This window comes from Ochotona princeps, chromosome 13 (genome assembly GCF_030435755.1).
Source record: "Ochotona princeps isolate mOchPri1 chromosome 13, mOchPri1.hap1, whole genome shotgun sequence".
Taxonomy (NCBI): Eukaryota; Metazoa; Chordata; class Mammalia; order Lagomorpha; family Ochotonidae; genus Ochotona; species Ochotona princeps.
The window spans coordinates 58,610,772-58,626,719 of NC_080844.1; the positions used below are offsets into that span (position 1 = coordinate 58,610,772).

Genomic DNA, 15,948 nt, shown 5'->3' on the forward strand with positions numbered 1-15,948 from the left:
GCTGCTCCACTTCTGACCTAGCTTCCTGCTTATTTCTTGGGAAAGAAGCAGAGGATGGCTCAAGTCCTTGGGCCCCTGCAGCATGTGGGAAACCCAAAAGAAGTTGCTGGTTTCAGATTGGTTCAGCTCTGGCCATTGCAACCATTTGGGGAATAAACCAATAGATGGAAGATTCTCTGTGTGTGTGTCTCCCTCTATAATTCAGCTTCCCTCCATAATTCCTTCAAGTAAATAAATCTTTTCTTTAAGGATGTATTTATTTATTTTTATTTGAAAGACATAATTATAGAGAGAAGGAGAGACACAGAGAGAGATTATCCATCTGTTGGTTAACTCCGCAAACAGTCACAGGTAGAGGCCCAAACATTTGGGCTAGCTTCTGCTTTGCCAGCTACATTGGGTTGGAAACAGAGCATCCAGGACGTAAACTAATGCACATCTGGGATCCTGGCATTAGAGGTAACGTGGTTCACTATGCCAGCAACACTGATCCCTGCTATTCTTTAGGAGTGGCTGAGTCACGAAGGACAGAGGAATAAAACAGCCTTCAGAGAAGATACCTGAAGCAATATATCCCAGGATTGACATCCCAAATACAACAAGAAAAGGGCAACACCAAAGCGAGATGGACAAAGGACCTGAGCAGACAACCCCTGCAAGAACACGAAGTGACAAGTGTTTGCAACTCAACTGGGTGGGGATCACATTGCGTTTCCCACTCAACGGATCATCCCAACAGTCTCAGCAATGAGGAAGAATGAAGTAGGATTCTCATATGTCGACACAACTAGAGCACAATGATATCTTGTGCCGCAGGAAAGCAGGTTTCTGGGAGCTAGCATTTACATAGGAAATGACCACTTATGCGCATGTTTCATTCGCAAAATCTGCCACTGACCATATGTGTGGTGTCAAATATCAAGACCCGGCCCAGAAGGCCACTGAATTTCCTTCTTTATCAGTAACGTCATTTTTGTTTTCTGTTACAAAGGACTTTGAGGTAAACATGACAGATGAGTCATCTCTGCTAGTTCCAGGTGGTGATAGTATTTTTCTCTAAGTTATTTTAATGGTTTTATCTAAATTTAAAATTTAAGAGAAAGCAGGGCGAGAACAAGCTGGGTTGATGGCTGACTCTGGGCATGAGCTACCACTTCACTCTCACTTGTCGCTGAGACTGTGTTGGGTGGGAAAGGCTGTCTGGTTGGTGTCATTGGGCTTCCCTATGAACTTCTCAGACAGACTCCCCCGGGGTGGCTTTACTTCTGTGTTTGGATTTCATTCCTCACTTCCCAGACACCCTTCCTGAGACAAACAGGAAGAGCTGGCCTCTGCTTCCTCTAGACAATCTGCCGCTGTTCCTTGAACCCCCCCCCCCCCGCCCCCCGCTTTCCCTGCAGGGATCACACTGCCATCCCTTACCAAGTGGCACTGCTAAGGAAAAGCAGGACAGCCCAGCTGCAGCAGGCTGAGATCCCCAAGACACCTGCCAGGCACAAACTGCATCACCCCCTACCCTGCAGATCTACAGCTCCATATGGCTGCAGCCACAGGGGAATGACAACAAGCCGTCCACCAAGACTCAGCACCTCCACCACCGCTTCACAGCCCCCACCGGGGGGAAAATGAATACTTTACAAAGCTCTTTCACAAAATGTTATGTTAAATGAATAACACATTACTTTTCCTTTTACTAGCTTTTAATGCTAATAGTGCCATTTATTGCTGACCTTCAGAAATATGAGATATTTTAAATGACAGCATAAAAGGAGTTCTTGTTTGAAAACCCAAGCTACTTTAGCCTGCATATTATTACTTATAAGTATAGTGTGTGTCAGCATCACTCATTTCTATCTAACTGGTGTATATTTCAGTTGGCATTTATTGTTCTCCTGCATACGTGTCAAATTCCTTAATGATGACTCCAACAAAGGCATAGCACTCGGTATATATAAATTACATTTGCTACCATATAATCAGTGTTATCTATTAGAATGCTATTTGTGACAAATCACGTTCAAAATAAAAATTGAATTGATTTTGCTGTGATTTTAATATTGTGCCGCTCGCAGCAAGCCTTTGATTGAATCTTAAACACTTTAATGCTCAATTTTTGTCTGAGGCGGATCAGAAATGGAGTTTGTACTATTCACAAAGCTAAAACAATTTGTAAAACAACAAAATCAAATTTCCAAAAGCATCTTTATTTTCTAGCCCAGGCAATACATTTGGTAAAGCCATCGTTACAGGGCGCACAACTCAGCGCCGAAAGCCCCGTGTGCACATTTAATTTCTATGCATCCATTTTCATCTAAATTAGATTTTAACTTTAATGCAGGCTATGAAAAGCCTCTGCCAGGTCTTTGTCTCCACCTTTTCCCTTAAGCAATTGCAGGCTCTCTGCTGCCTGGAATAAGCTCCCAGCCCCCTCCTTTCTGCCCCTCCCTCCAGCAGCGGTTGGGGCCACAGTCTGGATGCTCAGGCCCTTCTGGAGAATCCTCTGTTTCTCCCATGGGCTGCCTCTCAAGAAGGTGCCTGCTCAACCCTTAAAGCTCACAAAAGAGCTTCTTACTGGTTCCTGGGTTGTTTCAGAAACCAAGGCCATAGGTCCATTCATTGTTTTTTGCTACCTTCCAATAAAGCATGATTTTCATATTTTATCAAGTCTCTTAAAGTGCAAAAGACAGAGGCACAGGGGATTCAGCTTGCTGCCTGCAAACCCAGCATCTTCTGATGCAGCTCCCTGCTAAAACACATGGGAATGCAGCAGAAGATGGCAAGTCCTTGGGCCCCTGCCCCCAACATGGGAGACCCCCTAATGGACTTCCCTGTGCCTTCTGGCCTCCGTCTGGCCCAGCCCCAGCCTTCGTAGCCCTCTGGGGAGTGAACCAGTGGGTGGAAGACTCTTTCACTCTCTCTCTCTCTCTCTCCCTCTCTCTCTCGAACTCTGCCTCTTACATTTATACATAAACCTTTTAAATGTACACAAAAGATGAACAATATTTCACAATACACAAAAATAATATGAAATGACAATGTCAGCATCTATAATAAACTTTTATTTGAATTCAACCATTCATTCATTTGCATATTGCCTGTTGCTGTTTTTCCAGCCAAAACAATGAAATGCAATACCTATGACACTGATGACCCACAAAACCTACACTATGGACCAATTCGGTCCTTTGTAGAAGATTCCAGCCTCTGGTTTCCAAGCAAGGTCTGTACTTTATGTCCTGTTGGAATCTTGGATACCTTCAGGGCAGGAAGCTGAGACAGTGCTGAAATGCAATGCTGCCTTCATGACAGTAAATCCAACCAAAGGGCTCTTTGGGCATGCTGGCTGCAAGGTCTTCATGGTGTTCTGAAGGTCAGGAAAGAAGAGGAAAGAACATCACAGGAGAACACAGCAAGGGAGGCTGCAAGTGTGATCCATGGACACCAGGACCAAAATGGCCAGGAAAGGCATTAGACAAACAGGCTGAACAACAAGTGCTTGCACTGGCGACCTTGAGCTTGGGCAAACAGAAGCGGTTATAGACAAATTAGCACTGGACTAGGGGTTGGTTAGAACTTGAGCCAAGGATCTCTGACAAGGAGCTCCATCACTGCTCCTCCTCCTCCCTGCCCTGATATGATTCAGGAGGATGTCTACCTGAAACCAGGCCTGAAGGATGCCAGGCTGGGTGCCAGTTCTCCCAGACCAAAGACTGCCTGGTGACCCTTCCAGAGGCACCCTGGGCTGCTCGGGAGAGTGCTACAGGTGCTCCCCAGCCTTTGAAGACCCAGACAAATCTGGTTTAAATCCAAATATGTACATAAAGCTTTGCACTGGGGACATACCTCCCTCCTCTGCAAGAAGGCTGAGCCCGAGTTTTGGAAGCCTGATGGAGTCTGGTGTACCCGTCCCTCCTCTGACTGCCCTGTGTCAGTTGAAAGTTAGAAACTGCCAAGAAGAAAGCAGATGAATGGGTGGTCTTACCAGCTCACTCTTGCAAGGTGCTCAGCTGAGGCTGGCAGCAGGGGCAACATGGGATGTTTAGGGTAGAAGCAATATAAATAAATTGGAGGATTTCTGGGAAAGAAATAAAGATGCCAACTCCTGCAGCTCCTGGGGAACGAGCAAGACAATAGAACAGGGCAAGGAGAGGGGTTGCCCAGCCTCCCCTCCACTGAGCCACCACAGGTTGGCCTGCACATTTGCTCCTTTGCAGTGCTTTTAACTGGGATCAGCAGGAAAGAGGCTACACATTGTACCTTTGCACAACACTCTGCCAAGCCCCTGGCCCCAGGCCTGCTGCTGCTTGGAGTCCTCCAACACAACCAGGCAAGGAGTGCAGCACCACCACTTCATACCCGAAGCTCTGCTCGAAGCATCCGAAGCTCAGCTCGAGGCAACTGCAGCCGGGTTGATGCTGGCCCTGCTGTGTGGACTGTGCTGCATTGTTGCCCTTGCTTGCCCTCCCATCCGATTTCTGGCTGGATGAATTCTGGGTTGAGACCATGACTCTTGTTGGAGTTGTTTGTGTCACTGTGCCAGGGACCACGGAGGAGGACACTGGAAGTTTGGCCTCCAACCACCCAGATTCAATTTTTGGCTGGGCCACTTCCTCTTCGTGAGACCAAGCACTACTGGCTCGGTGCCGTTACTCTTCCTCCCAACCTGGTTGGCTGTCACACGTTTTCCTCTGGGACCACGAACTGCAGCAGCCACTGCCCAGTCAACATGGCCCTGCTTAACGTATTCATTCAGCTCCACACCTTGGCTGCCTGATGTTGCTTCCATGGTACAAAGGAGGGCTCTGAGGCTCAGAAGTTTGGGAAACTGTTGCAGCCACACAGCCAGAGAGAGCGCAGCTCCTTGAGAACCTGGCGAGCTGTTCCAGACCCACCTACCTCACAGCCACGCTGGGGCAAAGAGGAAGGTGATGTCTGAGTTCCTTCCCAGAGCCAGCTGGTCAGCACTCTGTGGGGTGGGAGTGGGAGACAGAGACCCTGGCACACAATGGAAGTAACCCCATGGGAGTGCTTTAGTTGTCACCAAGACCAGACCCTCCCAACAAAAGGCCGCCTGGGCGCAGGAAACTGTCCTATCAGGTAATAGAATTGTTTTTAGAGGCAAGAATGAGCTCATTACGGATGCAGCTTGTGCTAATCATGATAATTTGCTGAGCAGTAAAATCACCTCTCTGCCTCCTCCGGCCGACAGACAACGCTCCAGAAATTATAGGCTAGGGAGAACCAGAAAGGACAAAGATTAAGCAAAAGAATGGTGCTGCAGAATGACTCCAACAAAAGGAGTTACAGATTTGCACATTGAACTTGGTGATCTTAATCACGAAGTTGGGGAAGAATTAGATTCTAGTGATGAATTTTTTAAATTGCTTTTATTCAATTTTGTTACCTCTGTCACTGAGTGGATATCTTTTTTCTTTTTTTTTTTTCAATTTTACAGCTTGAGTCACTTAAAGTACTGGTGCAGGATGAATTCATCGCTGACTGCAATCTCGATGCACAGTATGATCTCATGGGTGTGTGCTGTGGTGAGGAGTCATGCCAGGCCTGGCATATCCTTCATCCAAGGCCCACATGCCCTTGAACTCTGAGCAGGCATCTGCAACACCACATAGAGCAAAACCAGGCACACAGTCCATCCCTGGAGTGTGTTTCTGGGGGGCTGGCTGGAAGGCAGTCCCGGGCCACACAGCCCTAGGGAGGTGAGAGGTCTAGCTCACTCCTGGTTCCCCTCTGGGTTCTGCAGGCACTCCTCCCAGGGAAGGGGTGGGCGCTGTGAAGAAGCTGGGAAAAGGGAGGGGAGGGTAGTGTGGCGCAGCAGTTAAGCCATCACCTGCCAGCTATTTCTATGGAGATGTTTTTTTCTCTGAATGCATCATGTTTAACAGATCAGAAAAAGATTTCATCAATGAAACCAAGGATTTTTAAAAATTGTTTCCTGATTCTGAAACCTATACCTGTTGACTGTGGAAAAGCACAAATGAAAACCACCTGTAGCACCATTATCACCATCAGTGACTGCTGCGCTTAATACTAGGGCTTAGCTCCTCTCTTCCTTAAAAAAAAAAAAAAAGATTGACTTTGTTTACAAGGCTAAGACAGAGATAGGAATATCTCATCTATTGGCTTATCCCCTACAGGTCCACAACAGTCTGTACCAGGCTGAAGTCAGGAGCCAGGAATGCAGCATAGATTTCCCATATACACAGAAGGCACCCAACTGTTGGAGCCCTCACCCGCTGCCTCCCAGGGTGAGCATTAGCAAGAAACTGGAGTTAGGAGTGAGGCAAAAACTTGAACCCAGGCACTCTGCTATGAGATGTAGGGGTCTTAACTGCTGCGTTGAATGACCATCCCCACCTTTTCAAACAAGATGACAGCTGTGTGTGCACGTGTCATATGCAGAGATGTTCTGCTGCTGCACATTTGGATGGACTGCCATTATTCACGCACCACATTCTGAATGTTTTTCCACAACAGTATTCTCCCATGAAGTCATTAATTTTCTCCTACAATTCACACATAAAAATCCTACAGATTTATGGAGTGCCACGTGGGTTTTGATCGCTGTGTGCACTGTGGTGTTCAATCAAGGTGAGCGTGTCTCCCCAGTGTTCCCTTGCACATCACACCACGCTTGGATGTGTGTCCGGGGCTATTGCTCTGGGCACCGTACCTTCCCACTCATCCTAGTCTGTTTCTCTAGACAAAGGATCTTAACCACTTCTGTGCCAGAGATTCATTGGCTATCTGATGAAAGCTGTCATTTCTTAAAGCAATGCTTTCAAAGGTCTGCAATAAACACATGTAAGAAGACAAAGGAAGCAATTAGAATAGCATCAAAATCATAGAGACCAGATTAGCAAACTAACCTTGAAAGTGCCTTCACATATCCATATTAAATAACAGAACGTAAGGGGTAGAGACAGTACAATGGCTCCTGTGGGAATAAACCGGCGGTGAGCCTTAAAATGACCTCAGGCTCTTGGCGCAGAAGGCAGGGGAAGGGGAAGAGCTGTGAATTCTGCCCGGCTGAGGTGACATGGGACGCTGTGACTTATCACTTGCAGTCACAAGGGAGGGAAAACGCAATGTTTCACTTGGATGTCAGTGAAGACAAAGATGAAACGTGTTCCACGAAGCTCTGCAGCCTCCTGACTCCTCTCCTGGGAAGCCTGGGCTGGTCCAGGGAGCTTTCCTGCCCCAGGAACCGCTGATGACCCTACCGGCTGCACATGTGTCGAGCTTTATGACAATAATGGCATCTGTCACAGCTCCTGGAGCTTCCTGTAATAATTAATTACTTTTCATTTTCTTTGAAAGGCAGAGGTGGGGAATCTTCCATACTCTGTTTCATCACCCACCCAAACTCCTCTCAAATGCCAGACCCAACTGAAGCCAGAGGCCTGGCTCTCCCTCTGAGCCTCTCTTGTGTGTGGCAGGGACTCAAGTCTCGGAGCCATCGCCTGCTGCCTTGCAGGGTGTGTAAGAGCAGGAATCGGAATCAGAGACAGAGTCGGAACTCAAGCCAAGCACCCTGATACGGGATACAGGCATCCCAAGTGGTGTTCTAACTGCACCAAACATCCACCCCTGAACTGCTTTTGACTTCTTCTGAGTGCCCCTGGGTATGTGTGTGTGTGTGTGTGTGTGTGTGTGTGAGAGAGAGAGAGAGAGAGAGAGAGAGAGAGAGAGAGACAGAGAGAGACAGAGACTCAGTGTATTGTGGTGTGACTCCATGTGTGTGATGTGACTGTGTGTGTGTGTGTGTGAGAGAGAGAGAGACAGACAGACAGACAGACTCAGTGTGTTGTGGTGTGACTCTGTGTGTGTGTGTGTGTGTGTGTGTGTGCTCATAGGCCAGAGCGAGACATGCTCAGTAGTGCTTGGATGGAACTGTGTTCCTCGGAACAGATACCATGGAGTCCTGGTCCCCAAGGCCCCAGATTGTGGCTTCTTTGGAAACAGGGTCACTGCAGGTGTCATCAGTGAAGAGGAGCTCATGCCAGAGTAGAGGGGACTTCAGCTCCAATGGGACCGTGTCCTTCTAAGATGGCCACTTGATGATGCTGACACACACAAGGGGGATACTTGAGATGAAGAAGGTGGAAGTGGAATTACCCAGCAAGGAGTGTTCAAGTTGCTTCAAGCCACCACAATTCCATTGTCAGAAGCCACTCCTTAGGGGTTGCTTTGTGATATCAGCCCCAACAGATGAATATGGCTGGCATCAGGCATGGATCCTGGAAAACCAGGCCTGAGGTAGGCATGGCACCTGCACTAGTGTTGGAGACAGGTTGTGCGAGGACCCAACATGTCTGTGGAGACCAACTGGCTAGAGGCAGGGTTGAGACAGCATGGTGTTAACTCTGACACACCCTGACCTTGAGAAACCTTTAGCCTGACCCCATAAAACCTTTAGCATGCTGAGTAGCATCCTCTTTATTCCCTCATGACTCAGGAGTCTGCACCATTGTTGTTGTGTCATTGCCCAAGAGCAGTCAGAGAATGCTCATTGTAACATGTCTTCTTCATGCACTAAGGTGTGGGCTGATTTTGATGTGAGAATAAGCTTTGATGTGAGAGTAAGCTTTCCTCTTCAGGGGCCTCTGTGCTTTTAACATTCTGCATAGGTTGCTGAGGACAGCGGCTGCAGGTACAACTTCCCCCTGTACCAAGCGTCTGGCCTCTGAGCGCAGCCACATGTCACCGGGGTGCTGACGTCCTGTCTCAAGGGTCTTTGCAGGACTGGGCAGCTTCCATCTGGAAGAGAAACCGATTACGTGAGCTGAGAGTGTCAGCAGAGAGGCCCTGGCAACCCTCACATCCCCTCTCAAGGGGCAGGAATCAGGAGAGAAAAGTCTTCACTTACCTGGCACAGAGAAATCTGGGTGTCTGGGCAGCAGCCCTTGGTGGATCAAAACTTCAGGAGGAGGAGGAGTGGGAAGTGGGGTGCTCATTCCGTAACTTCTAAACAACAAAAGCCATTAATGATAAAAATAGCAATTATAAACAAAATATTTTATGAATAATAAAATAATACATAATAAAAATAATATCACACAATAAATTTTAACAGAAATGCATAATAATACTGGTCCTGGGTGAGTATGGTATATTTATTCATTTTTAAAGATTTTATTTATTTTTATTCGAAAGTCAGATTTATAGAGAGAAGGAGAGACAGAAAGATCTTCCACCTGCTGGTTTACTCCTCAATTGGCCTCAGAGACTGGAACTCAGCCAATCCAAAGCCAGGAGCTTCTTTCCGGTCTTCCATGCAGGTGCAGGGTCCCAAAGCTTTGGGTTGTTCTCTACTGTTTTTCCAGGCCACAAGCAGGGAGCTGGATGGGAAGTGCAGCAGCCAGGATAGGAACCAGCACCCACATGGGATGCCGGCTCAAGTAAGGTGAGGACTTTAGCCACTAGGCTATCACACCAGGTCGTGGTGTATTTCTTTTTAATCCTTACAATTTATTCCCATTTTACAGAAGAGAAAAATTGAGAGGCCTGGGGAGATGGCTCAATTAGCTAATCCTCCTCTTGCAAAGGCTGAGATTGCATATGGACACCAGTTCATGTTCTAGTTATACCACTTCCCATCCAGCTCTCCACTTATGGACTGGGAAAGCGGTAGAGGACGGCCCAAAGCCTTGGGAGCCTGCACCCATGTGGGAGACCAGGAAGAGGCTCCTGGCTCCTGGCTTTGGATCAGCTCAGCCACTTTTTTTGGATCATTGTAGCCACTTGGGATTGAACCAGTAGGTGGAAGGTCTTTCTCTGTCTCTCCTTCTCTTTGTAAAGCTGCCTTCCCAATGGAAATAAATTATCTTTTTTTAAAAAAAGAAAGAGAAAAATTGAAGCCACAGGAAGCTCTCTCTGCATTGCCGTGGCATTCTCTAACACCTCACTTCCTCAGAACCTTTGGTCCTAGCTACTGCCGAGACACAGTGGGAAGAAGGGGTGACGCTTTCATCCCCAACTTCTCCTTACAATCCAGTGAAGACCAGCAGCAGACTGTTGGGAAAGTGAAGGGTGGCTACTGGGAAGACCCTGTAATCCCAAAGGTAACAATCCCTTCACACAAGTCTGACACAGTCCAGCCTGATGCTGGGATGGAACATCTGGTCAACCCCTTCCCCATCTCTGCTCTTCTTTGACCTCGCTGCCCATGGTTATAACCTAGGTCGTACTTACATCTCATATGGTTTCAGCAGTGCCCTCCTGGCCTGCTCTGTGATGTTCACAAAGTCCTTGTAGCAGTTTCTGGCCATGACATTGTACCTCGTGGCACAGCCAAGTTCAGTGACACTGGCTCTGGGCAGGTAGCCTGCCCAGCCAGGGATGGGCGGCTCCTCGGGAGGTTTCCTTATGTATTTGCACTCTGTAAAACAGATACCATGCTGTCCCATTGAGAAGCCACATAGTGGACAGGGGACTCTAACCCAGGGCGGATCTCAGCCTGGGGATGCAGCATAGGACAGCGACTGGTACCACCACATGCAAATCCCAACGTAGCAGGTGCTTTGGCAGTTCTCTGGTTATCCCATGCAGTGTGGGAGCATGGTCTTAACATTCCCTCCACCAATGGTAGGTTATTAAGGCCTGGAGGGAGTGAAAGGAGACTTGGCCAAGGCCACACTGACAGCTAAAAAATGCTGTAGGGCCAGCCGGATGCAATTCCCAATCATCTGCTTCTCTCTCTCCTAGATGACTAAGTACTGAATGTGAGTGTGTGAATTAGTATGTGGGTTAGGTGACAAAATAGAGTTCGAAATAGTATGTTGTTTTTATAAGAATAAAGCAGTGAAAGGCAGATTGTTCAAGTCTCTTAATGGTGCTGGAAGGTAATAGAACTGCTGCTGATGGAGTGCCTGGATTGGGTAAGTAGCTCTGGCTCCCAACGGACTTCCTGCTGGTGCAGGCCTTCAAGGCACCTGCCACCCACATGGACACAATGCCCATCTCCTGGTCCTCAGCCTGGGACTGTTGAGGGAATTTGGGAAGTGAACCAGTGTTGGGAGCACTCTGTCTCCCAAATTTTGGAAAGAAGGAAACAAGGACGGTGGGGCGGGGGGGAGGGAAGGAAGGGGAGAAGAGGGTGGGAAAAGGAGGAGAGATGGGAAGAAAAGATACTGAGTGTTTGCGTTTTGCATGGCAGCCTGGAGTCTTGAAATCGTGCTGGGTTTTGCATTGTCTTAGGTCACTCAGTGATTACTGCGCTCTACCTTGAAAGCAGGGGTGAAGGGGAAACGGGTGAGGGGAGCCCGTACCCAGACTTAAGGGGTGGTACTTCCGGTAGTAGTCATACACGGCCTGCTGCACCGTCTCCTCCGAGCACACGGGCTTCAGTCTGGGGGTAGCGGCCACCTTGCAGTGCAGCTCCTGCAGCCGGGCTTTGTACCTGCGCGTGCTCTCCTGGAAGGTTTTCAGGCAGTGGCCCATGTCTTCCTCGCTGGAGGCTCCCTCGCAGCTAACATACGGCACAAAGCCTGCAAAAGCCAGTGGGGTCACAGCCTTGACCAAGGCTGGCTGGGTGTGCAGAATCCGCTTAAACTGCCCCAAATGTGGGCATCCGCCCACTCAGCACTTCCTCCCTGAGGCCAACAAAGCTGCATTTCCTCCAAGGCCATTAGCACAAGCAGGGCTGTTGTTTCCTCCATGGCTGGGCCCTCCCAAGGCCACCAGAAAAATGACCTTGGGGCTGGGGCAGACAGGCCTGCTCTTTGCTAGCACAGCCCCTTGATGTCAGCCTGCATGGCAAATGGGGAAAGCGTTTAATGGGCCAAAATGACTGGCTAAGGAGCCCCGGAAATTATTCCTCTTTCTAGAGAGAGAAAGCTTATTTTCCCTGACACTTCCCAAGTATAATTTGGGATCTTTCCTGCCGGACCATCAGGAAATTGAGGGCTTATTAAAAGCAGAGAGCTGTTACTCACAAAGGTAAATTCTTTTATCTGTAAGACCCACCCCCAGGACAATTTTGCACCATTTCCACCCACTAACAGATAAGCATCGCAAGTATTACCGGTGGGGCACAACTCTTGGTTTAAACTGGAGGCTGAATCCTCAGCAGTATAATGCTGTGGCCATAAAATCACTTTTTAAGAGATTAAATGAGAAAAACAGGTTAAGAACTGAGCTTTAAATGACAAAAGTGTGTGTGTGTGTGTGTTCATTAGGGACAGACCAATGTTTTTCCCTTGGCTCCAATGTCAGGAAAGTCAGGTTTCCAAGCTGATGGCGATAACCCTCTCCCCAACCCCTGCGACAAACCACCCCCAGAGGAACCACACTGCTGATCCTGTTGGTGCTGCAAGTCCTCCAGCTGCCACTGCATCGCCCAGTCCTTGGGGAATCACAAATAGTCATTCCACAGAAACCCAGGGGGTCCAGGCACAGTCCCTTCATTCCATGCGAGCAGGCCCTACTTTGGCCTGTAAATATTTTATGAGAGTATACACATACATGGTGGAAGGGCGCGCACACACACACACAGAGGAGGGGGTGGAGGGAACACAGACCACCTTCACAGGATCTCGCTAAGGACCATCTGTTGGCTCTGCTAAACCTTAAAACAATCCATAAAATCCTATGGAGTGGATTGAGGTGTAGCCTTGCAGCCCTAATGCCTGAACCCCGGGAATGTGAGCTATTTGGAAGTAAGATCTTTGCAATGCAATTAGGTCAACGAGTTAGAAAGAAGATCCTTCTGGATCTGGGGTAGGACCTAAACCAAGAAACTGGTACCTTCAGTGTGAAAGGAGAGAGATTTGAGACACAGCGACACAGGGACACCGTGGGGAAAGACCCCAGGAAGAGGGAGAGAGCCAAGAGCACCCACGGAGCCAACGATGCAGGACTGTGTCCTGGCGCCAGCACAGCCCTTCCCTACAGCCTGACTGCAGAGCCTCCAGGTCTACAAGCAAAAAAGATCCTGTTGCTTTGGAACATCCAGTTTCGGGTGATTGGCTATAGTCATTCTGGACTACACCCCTGCTCTAGAGTTGTCTGCTGGCTACAGAGAGAGGTTCCTCTCTTACAGTTGTACACTGGGCAGCCAGGGACCTGAAGCTTGGTGCAACAGGGTCCAAATCCTGCTTTCTCACCTGGCCAGGAGCACAGAGTACAGCTGGGACTATTCCCCAGCACCACCTCCTCCAGACTGTATGTGAGAGCGGGGAGCCTTTGCGGACCACAGAACCTGCCACTGCGGGGATGCTGTGAGGTTGTAAGCTCCCAGCAGCTCAGGAGGTGGAGGATGAAGAACTTTTAGGTCAGGTGAACAGCTCTTTTGGTTTTGCAGCTGCAAGACTTTCAATGTTTACCATCATGGCAGCCCTAGGACAATTGGGGCCCTTGGTCACCTTCCTCTGAGGGATCACAGAAGAGCATGACAATGTAATTTGGTAGGGACAGAGAGCCCCACCTGGGAAGGACAGACCCCGGCTTATTTGTGTCTTCAGAATCTTTTGTCTATCCTGGTCCAGACTCACCCATCAGGCATTCAGTGTTCCCTGCATCCCAGGCTACCTCTGGGAACTCAGCTATTGAGGATCAGCACTTTGTTAAACACCAGAGCACTTGCACAGAGCTGGTTGGCCAGGTAGGCATGGATAGTGGGCAGGACAAGAACTCAGCCCGAAGCCACCATTCTCCTGCCAACCATGTCCACACTTACCACTGTAGCCTGGTGTGATTGGCAGCGTTCTCATGAAGGTCTTAGAAGACTCCATGATTTTTGTTCTCTGTCTTCTTCAAGGTGAAGTGGAATGAAATTGTCTCATCAAAAGTCCCTGGCTGCAGAGCTTCCTAGAGCTCAGAAAGGAAGAAAGATTTTGTCAAGGGCTGGGACGAAGAGGCAGCATCATCCATCATCTTACCCAAACCTGACAAACACACACACACACACACAACTGGCTTCAGCTATATACCCAGGGGACCACTGCCCTTTCCATTAACCTGGTAAAGGTCTGTGGATCACAGCCCACTAGTGTCATATCTTCCCATTCATCCAACTTTCCATCCACACATCCATCTATCCATCAATCCACCCACACATCAGTTCATCCATGTGCTTGTCCATCCATCCATCCACACCAGGGCCATGGAATGTGACAGAGGCCAGGAATACCAAGAGCAAGACCCAGCAGCCTTCAGGTAAGAGAGATGAGGCACCCACACCACCAGGTGGAATCAGTTGCAGTGGGAATGTCCACTTCCATCCCCCAGCTCCAGGGACATCTGGTAACCTTTAGATACATTTTTGGTTGCTGGGGGATTTGGAAGCATCTGGAATCTACTGGAAGATGCACGGACAGATACCCACAACAAAGAATCAAGAGTGAGCCATGGCTGGAAGGGCTCAGGTACTTCCTTGACAATGACATGGATTCCCCGCTGTGGTACCAATTTATGTGGATGTTATCTCTGGTGCAGGTGGCCTCCCCCTTCTCTGTGGGCAGTGCCTCCCACCACCCCCAATGCACCAGGGCCTGCCTTGGATTCTGTGGACAAGACCATGTCCCACCTTGCACAGGTAGGTTCTTGAGAACAACACCTCCATGGCCAGGTGAAGGGCATCAGGCTGTAGGGGAGGGCCAAGTCATCAAACAGCTCAGTTCCCACCGGTTAGGAGTAGTGAGCCCCATGTGTGGCCCCAGGATCCATCCTACACACCTGGCTGTGCATCTACCTGCCCACCAAGAGTTGTCCTCAAAGCACTGGTCGACTTCCTTAAGTCCCTCAATAGTCCCCCCATTCAGATGGGGACAAAACCCAGCAGCATTGACTGGTCAATGGTGTGCAGACGCCACTGAAGGAAAGAGCTGTTCTTGTGTAATCGCCACAGCCTGGGGTGGAAGATGATCTAAACTCTGAGGGCCGGAAACGTGGATGCAAAGGGATACCAGCTGAGAAGGCCAATAGGGAGGAGCTGAAGAGGAGGTGTGAGAAGGGGTCAGATAGCATCAGTAGGACACACCCCCTCCCTGCCCTCTGTGCTCACCTGGGTCCGCCTGCTGGAGGCCAGCTGGGTCCTCCACTGTACCGCCCTGAGTCCTTCCTTTGTGTGCTCACCCTGCGGGGGAAGCAGGGTGGACTTGGGCGCTCTCACCCCAGTCGCCCCCCAGCGTCCTCGCCCTTTCTCCTTCCCCTCTCCCTCGCCATACCTGGATCCCTACCGGACCAGACCGACCAGGGAAGAGAGTGAACTAGAGATTAGGGTACCCCGTCCCCCACCCCCGCAGCGCCCCGCCCTCCCAGCCCGGGCAGGACGTGCAGTCCACGCATTTACCACAAGCTGTCTGCCTTAGCTGTCTCCCACAGTGGGGGACAGGGCTATGTGAGCAGCGCTCTAGGTCACAGCTGCCATTTTGTCAGCGTAGACGTCTCTGAACCCGGACTGATGGGGCGCGGGGAGGGGCTGAGAGGGGAGGGCAGGTGCATGGATGTCCTCCCATTTTCCCTCTGGAGGAGTCCCAGGCCCTGGCCCCAAATTCTGGCAGTGTGAGGGACCGGCAGGGGGCGGTGGGGCTGCAGGGAAGACAAGTCCAGGGCTTAGCCCCACCGCGCAGGTTTCGCTCTCCCGGTTGGAGGGACCAGCGCTGTAGGTGCATGGGCACAGGTGCAGGGTTCCATGCCAGCCAAGGGCTGTGTGAAGAAGCTAGTAAGGTTCCTCTCTGAGACCGCGATTTATGGAAGTAACGGAGATCGTGCCTTATCTGACTGGAGTGAAATTCACCAAGAAATTCACATTGGTGAAGCAGGCTAAGAGGGAACAGACAGCTCTCCCAACCTGCACCGGCTGCTCCATCCAGTGTAGAAAACCCAGCAAGGCTGTCTGGGGACCCTGCAGCCCCTAGCCTCTCTTCTACTGGCAATTAAACCTCAGATGATGAAGCCTATCATGAGGCAACATCTTCATTCCACTCT

At 49.6% G+C, this 15,948-nt stretch overlaps 1 protein-coding gene across 5 annotated transcripts; it reads right to left on the minus strand.

The window, feature by feature from the left end:
• Nucleotides 1–8,605: 8,605 nt before the first annotated feature.
• SPMIP5 (sperm microtubule inner protein 5) lies at nucleotides 8,606–15,059 on the minus strand. Of its 5 annotated transcripts, none has more exons than XM_058671556.1 (6): nucleotides 15,023–15,059; nucleotides 13,697–13,763; nucleotides 11,289–11,507; nucleotides 10,213–10,399; nucleotides 8,888–8,985; nucleotides 8,606–8,778 (listed from the first exon to the last, which is right to left on the minus strand). In XM_058671556.1, the coding sequence occupies exons 2-6, from the start codon at nucleotides 13,749–13,751 to the stop codon at nucleotides 8,633–8,635; spliced, it is 705 nt and encodes a 234-aa protein (XP_058527539.1). In that variant the 5' UTR covers nucleotides 13,752–13,763; nucleotides 15,023–15,059; the 3' UTR covers nucleotides 8,606–8,632. The 5 variants fall into 5 exon arrangements, with proteins under 5 accessions (XP_058527539.1, XP_058527541.1, XP_058527538.1 ...); XM_058671558.1 differs by lacking the exon at nucleotides 15,023–15,059 and adding an exon at nucleotides 14,505–14,527; XM_058671555.1 differs by lacking the exon at nucleotides 15,023–15,059 and adding an exon at nucleotides 14,150–14,237.
• Nucleotides 15,060–15,948: the final 889 nt, after the last annotated feature.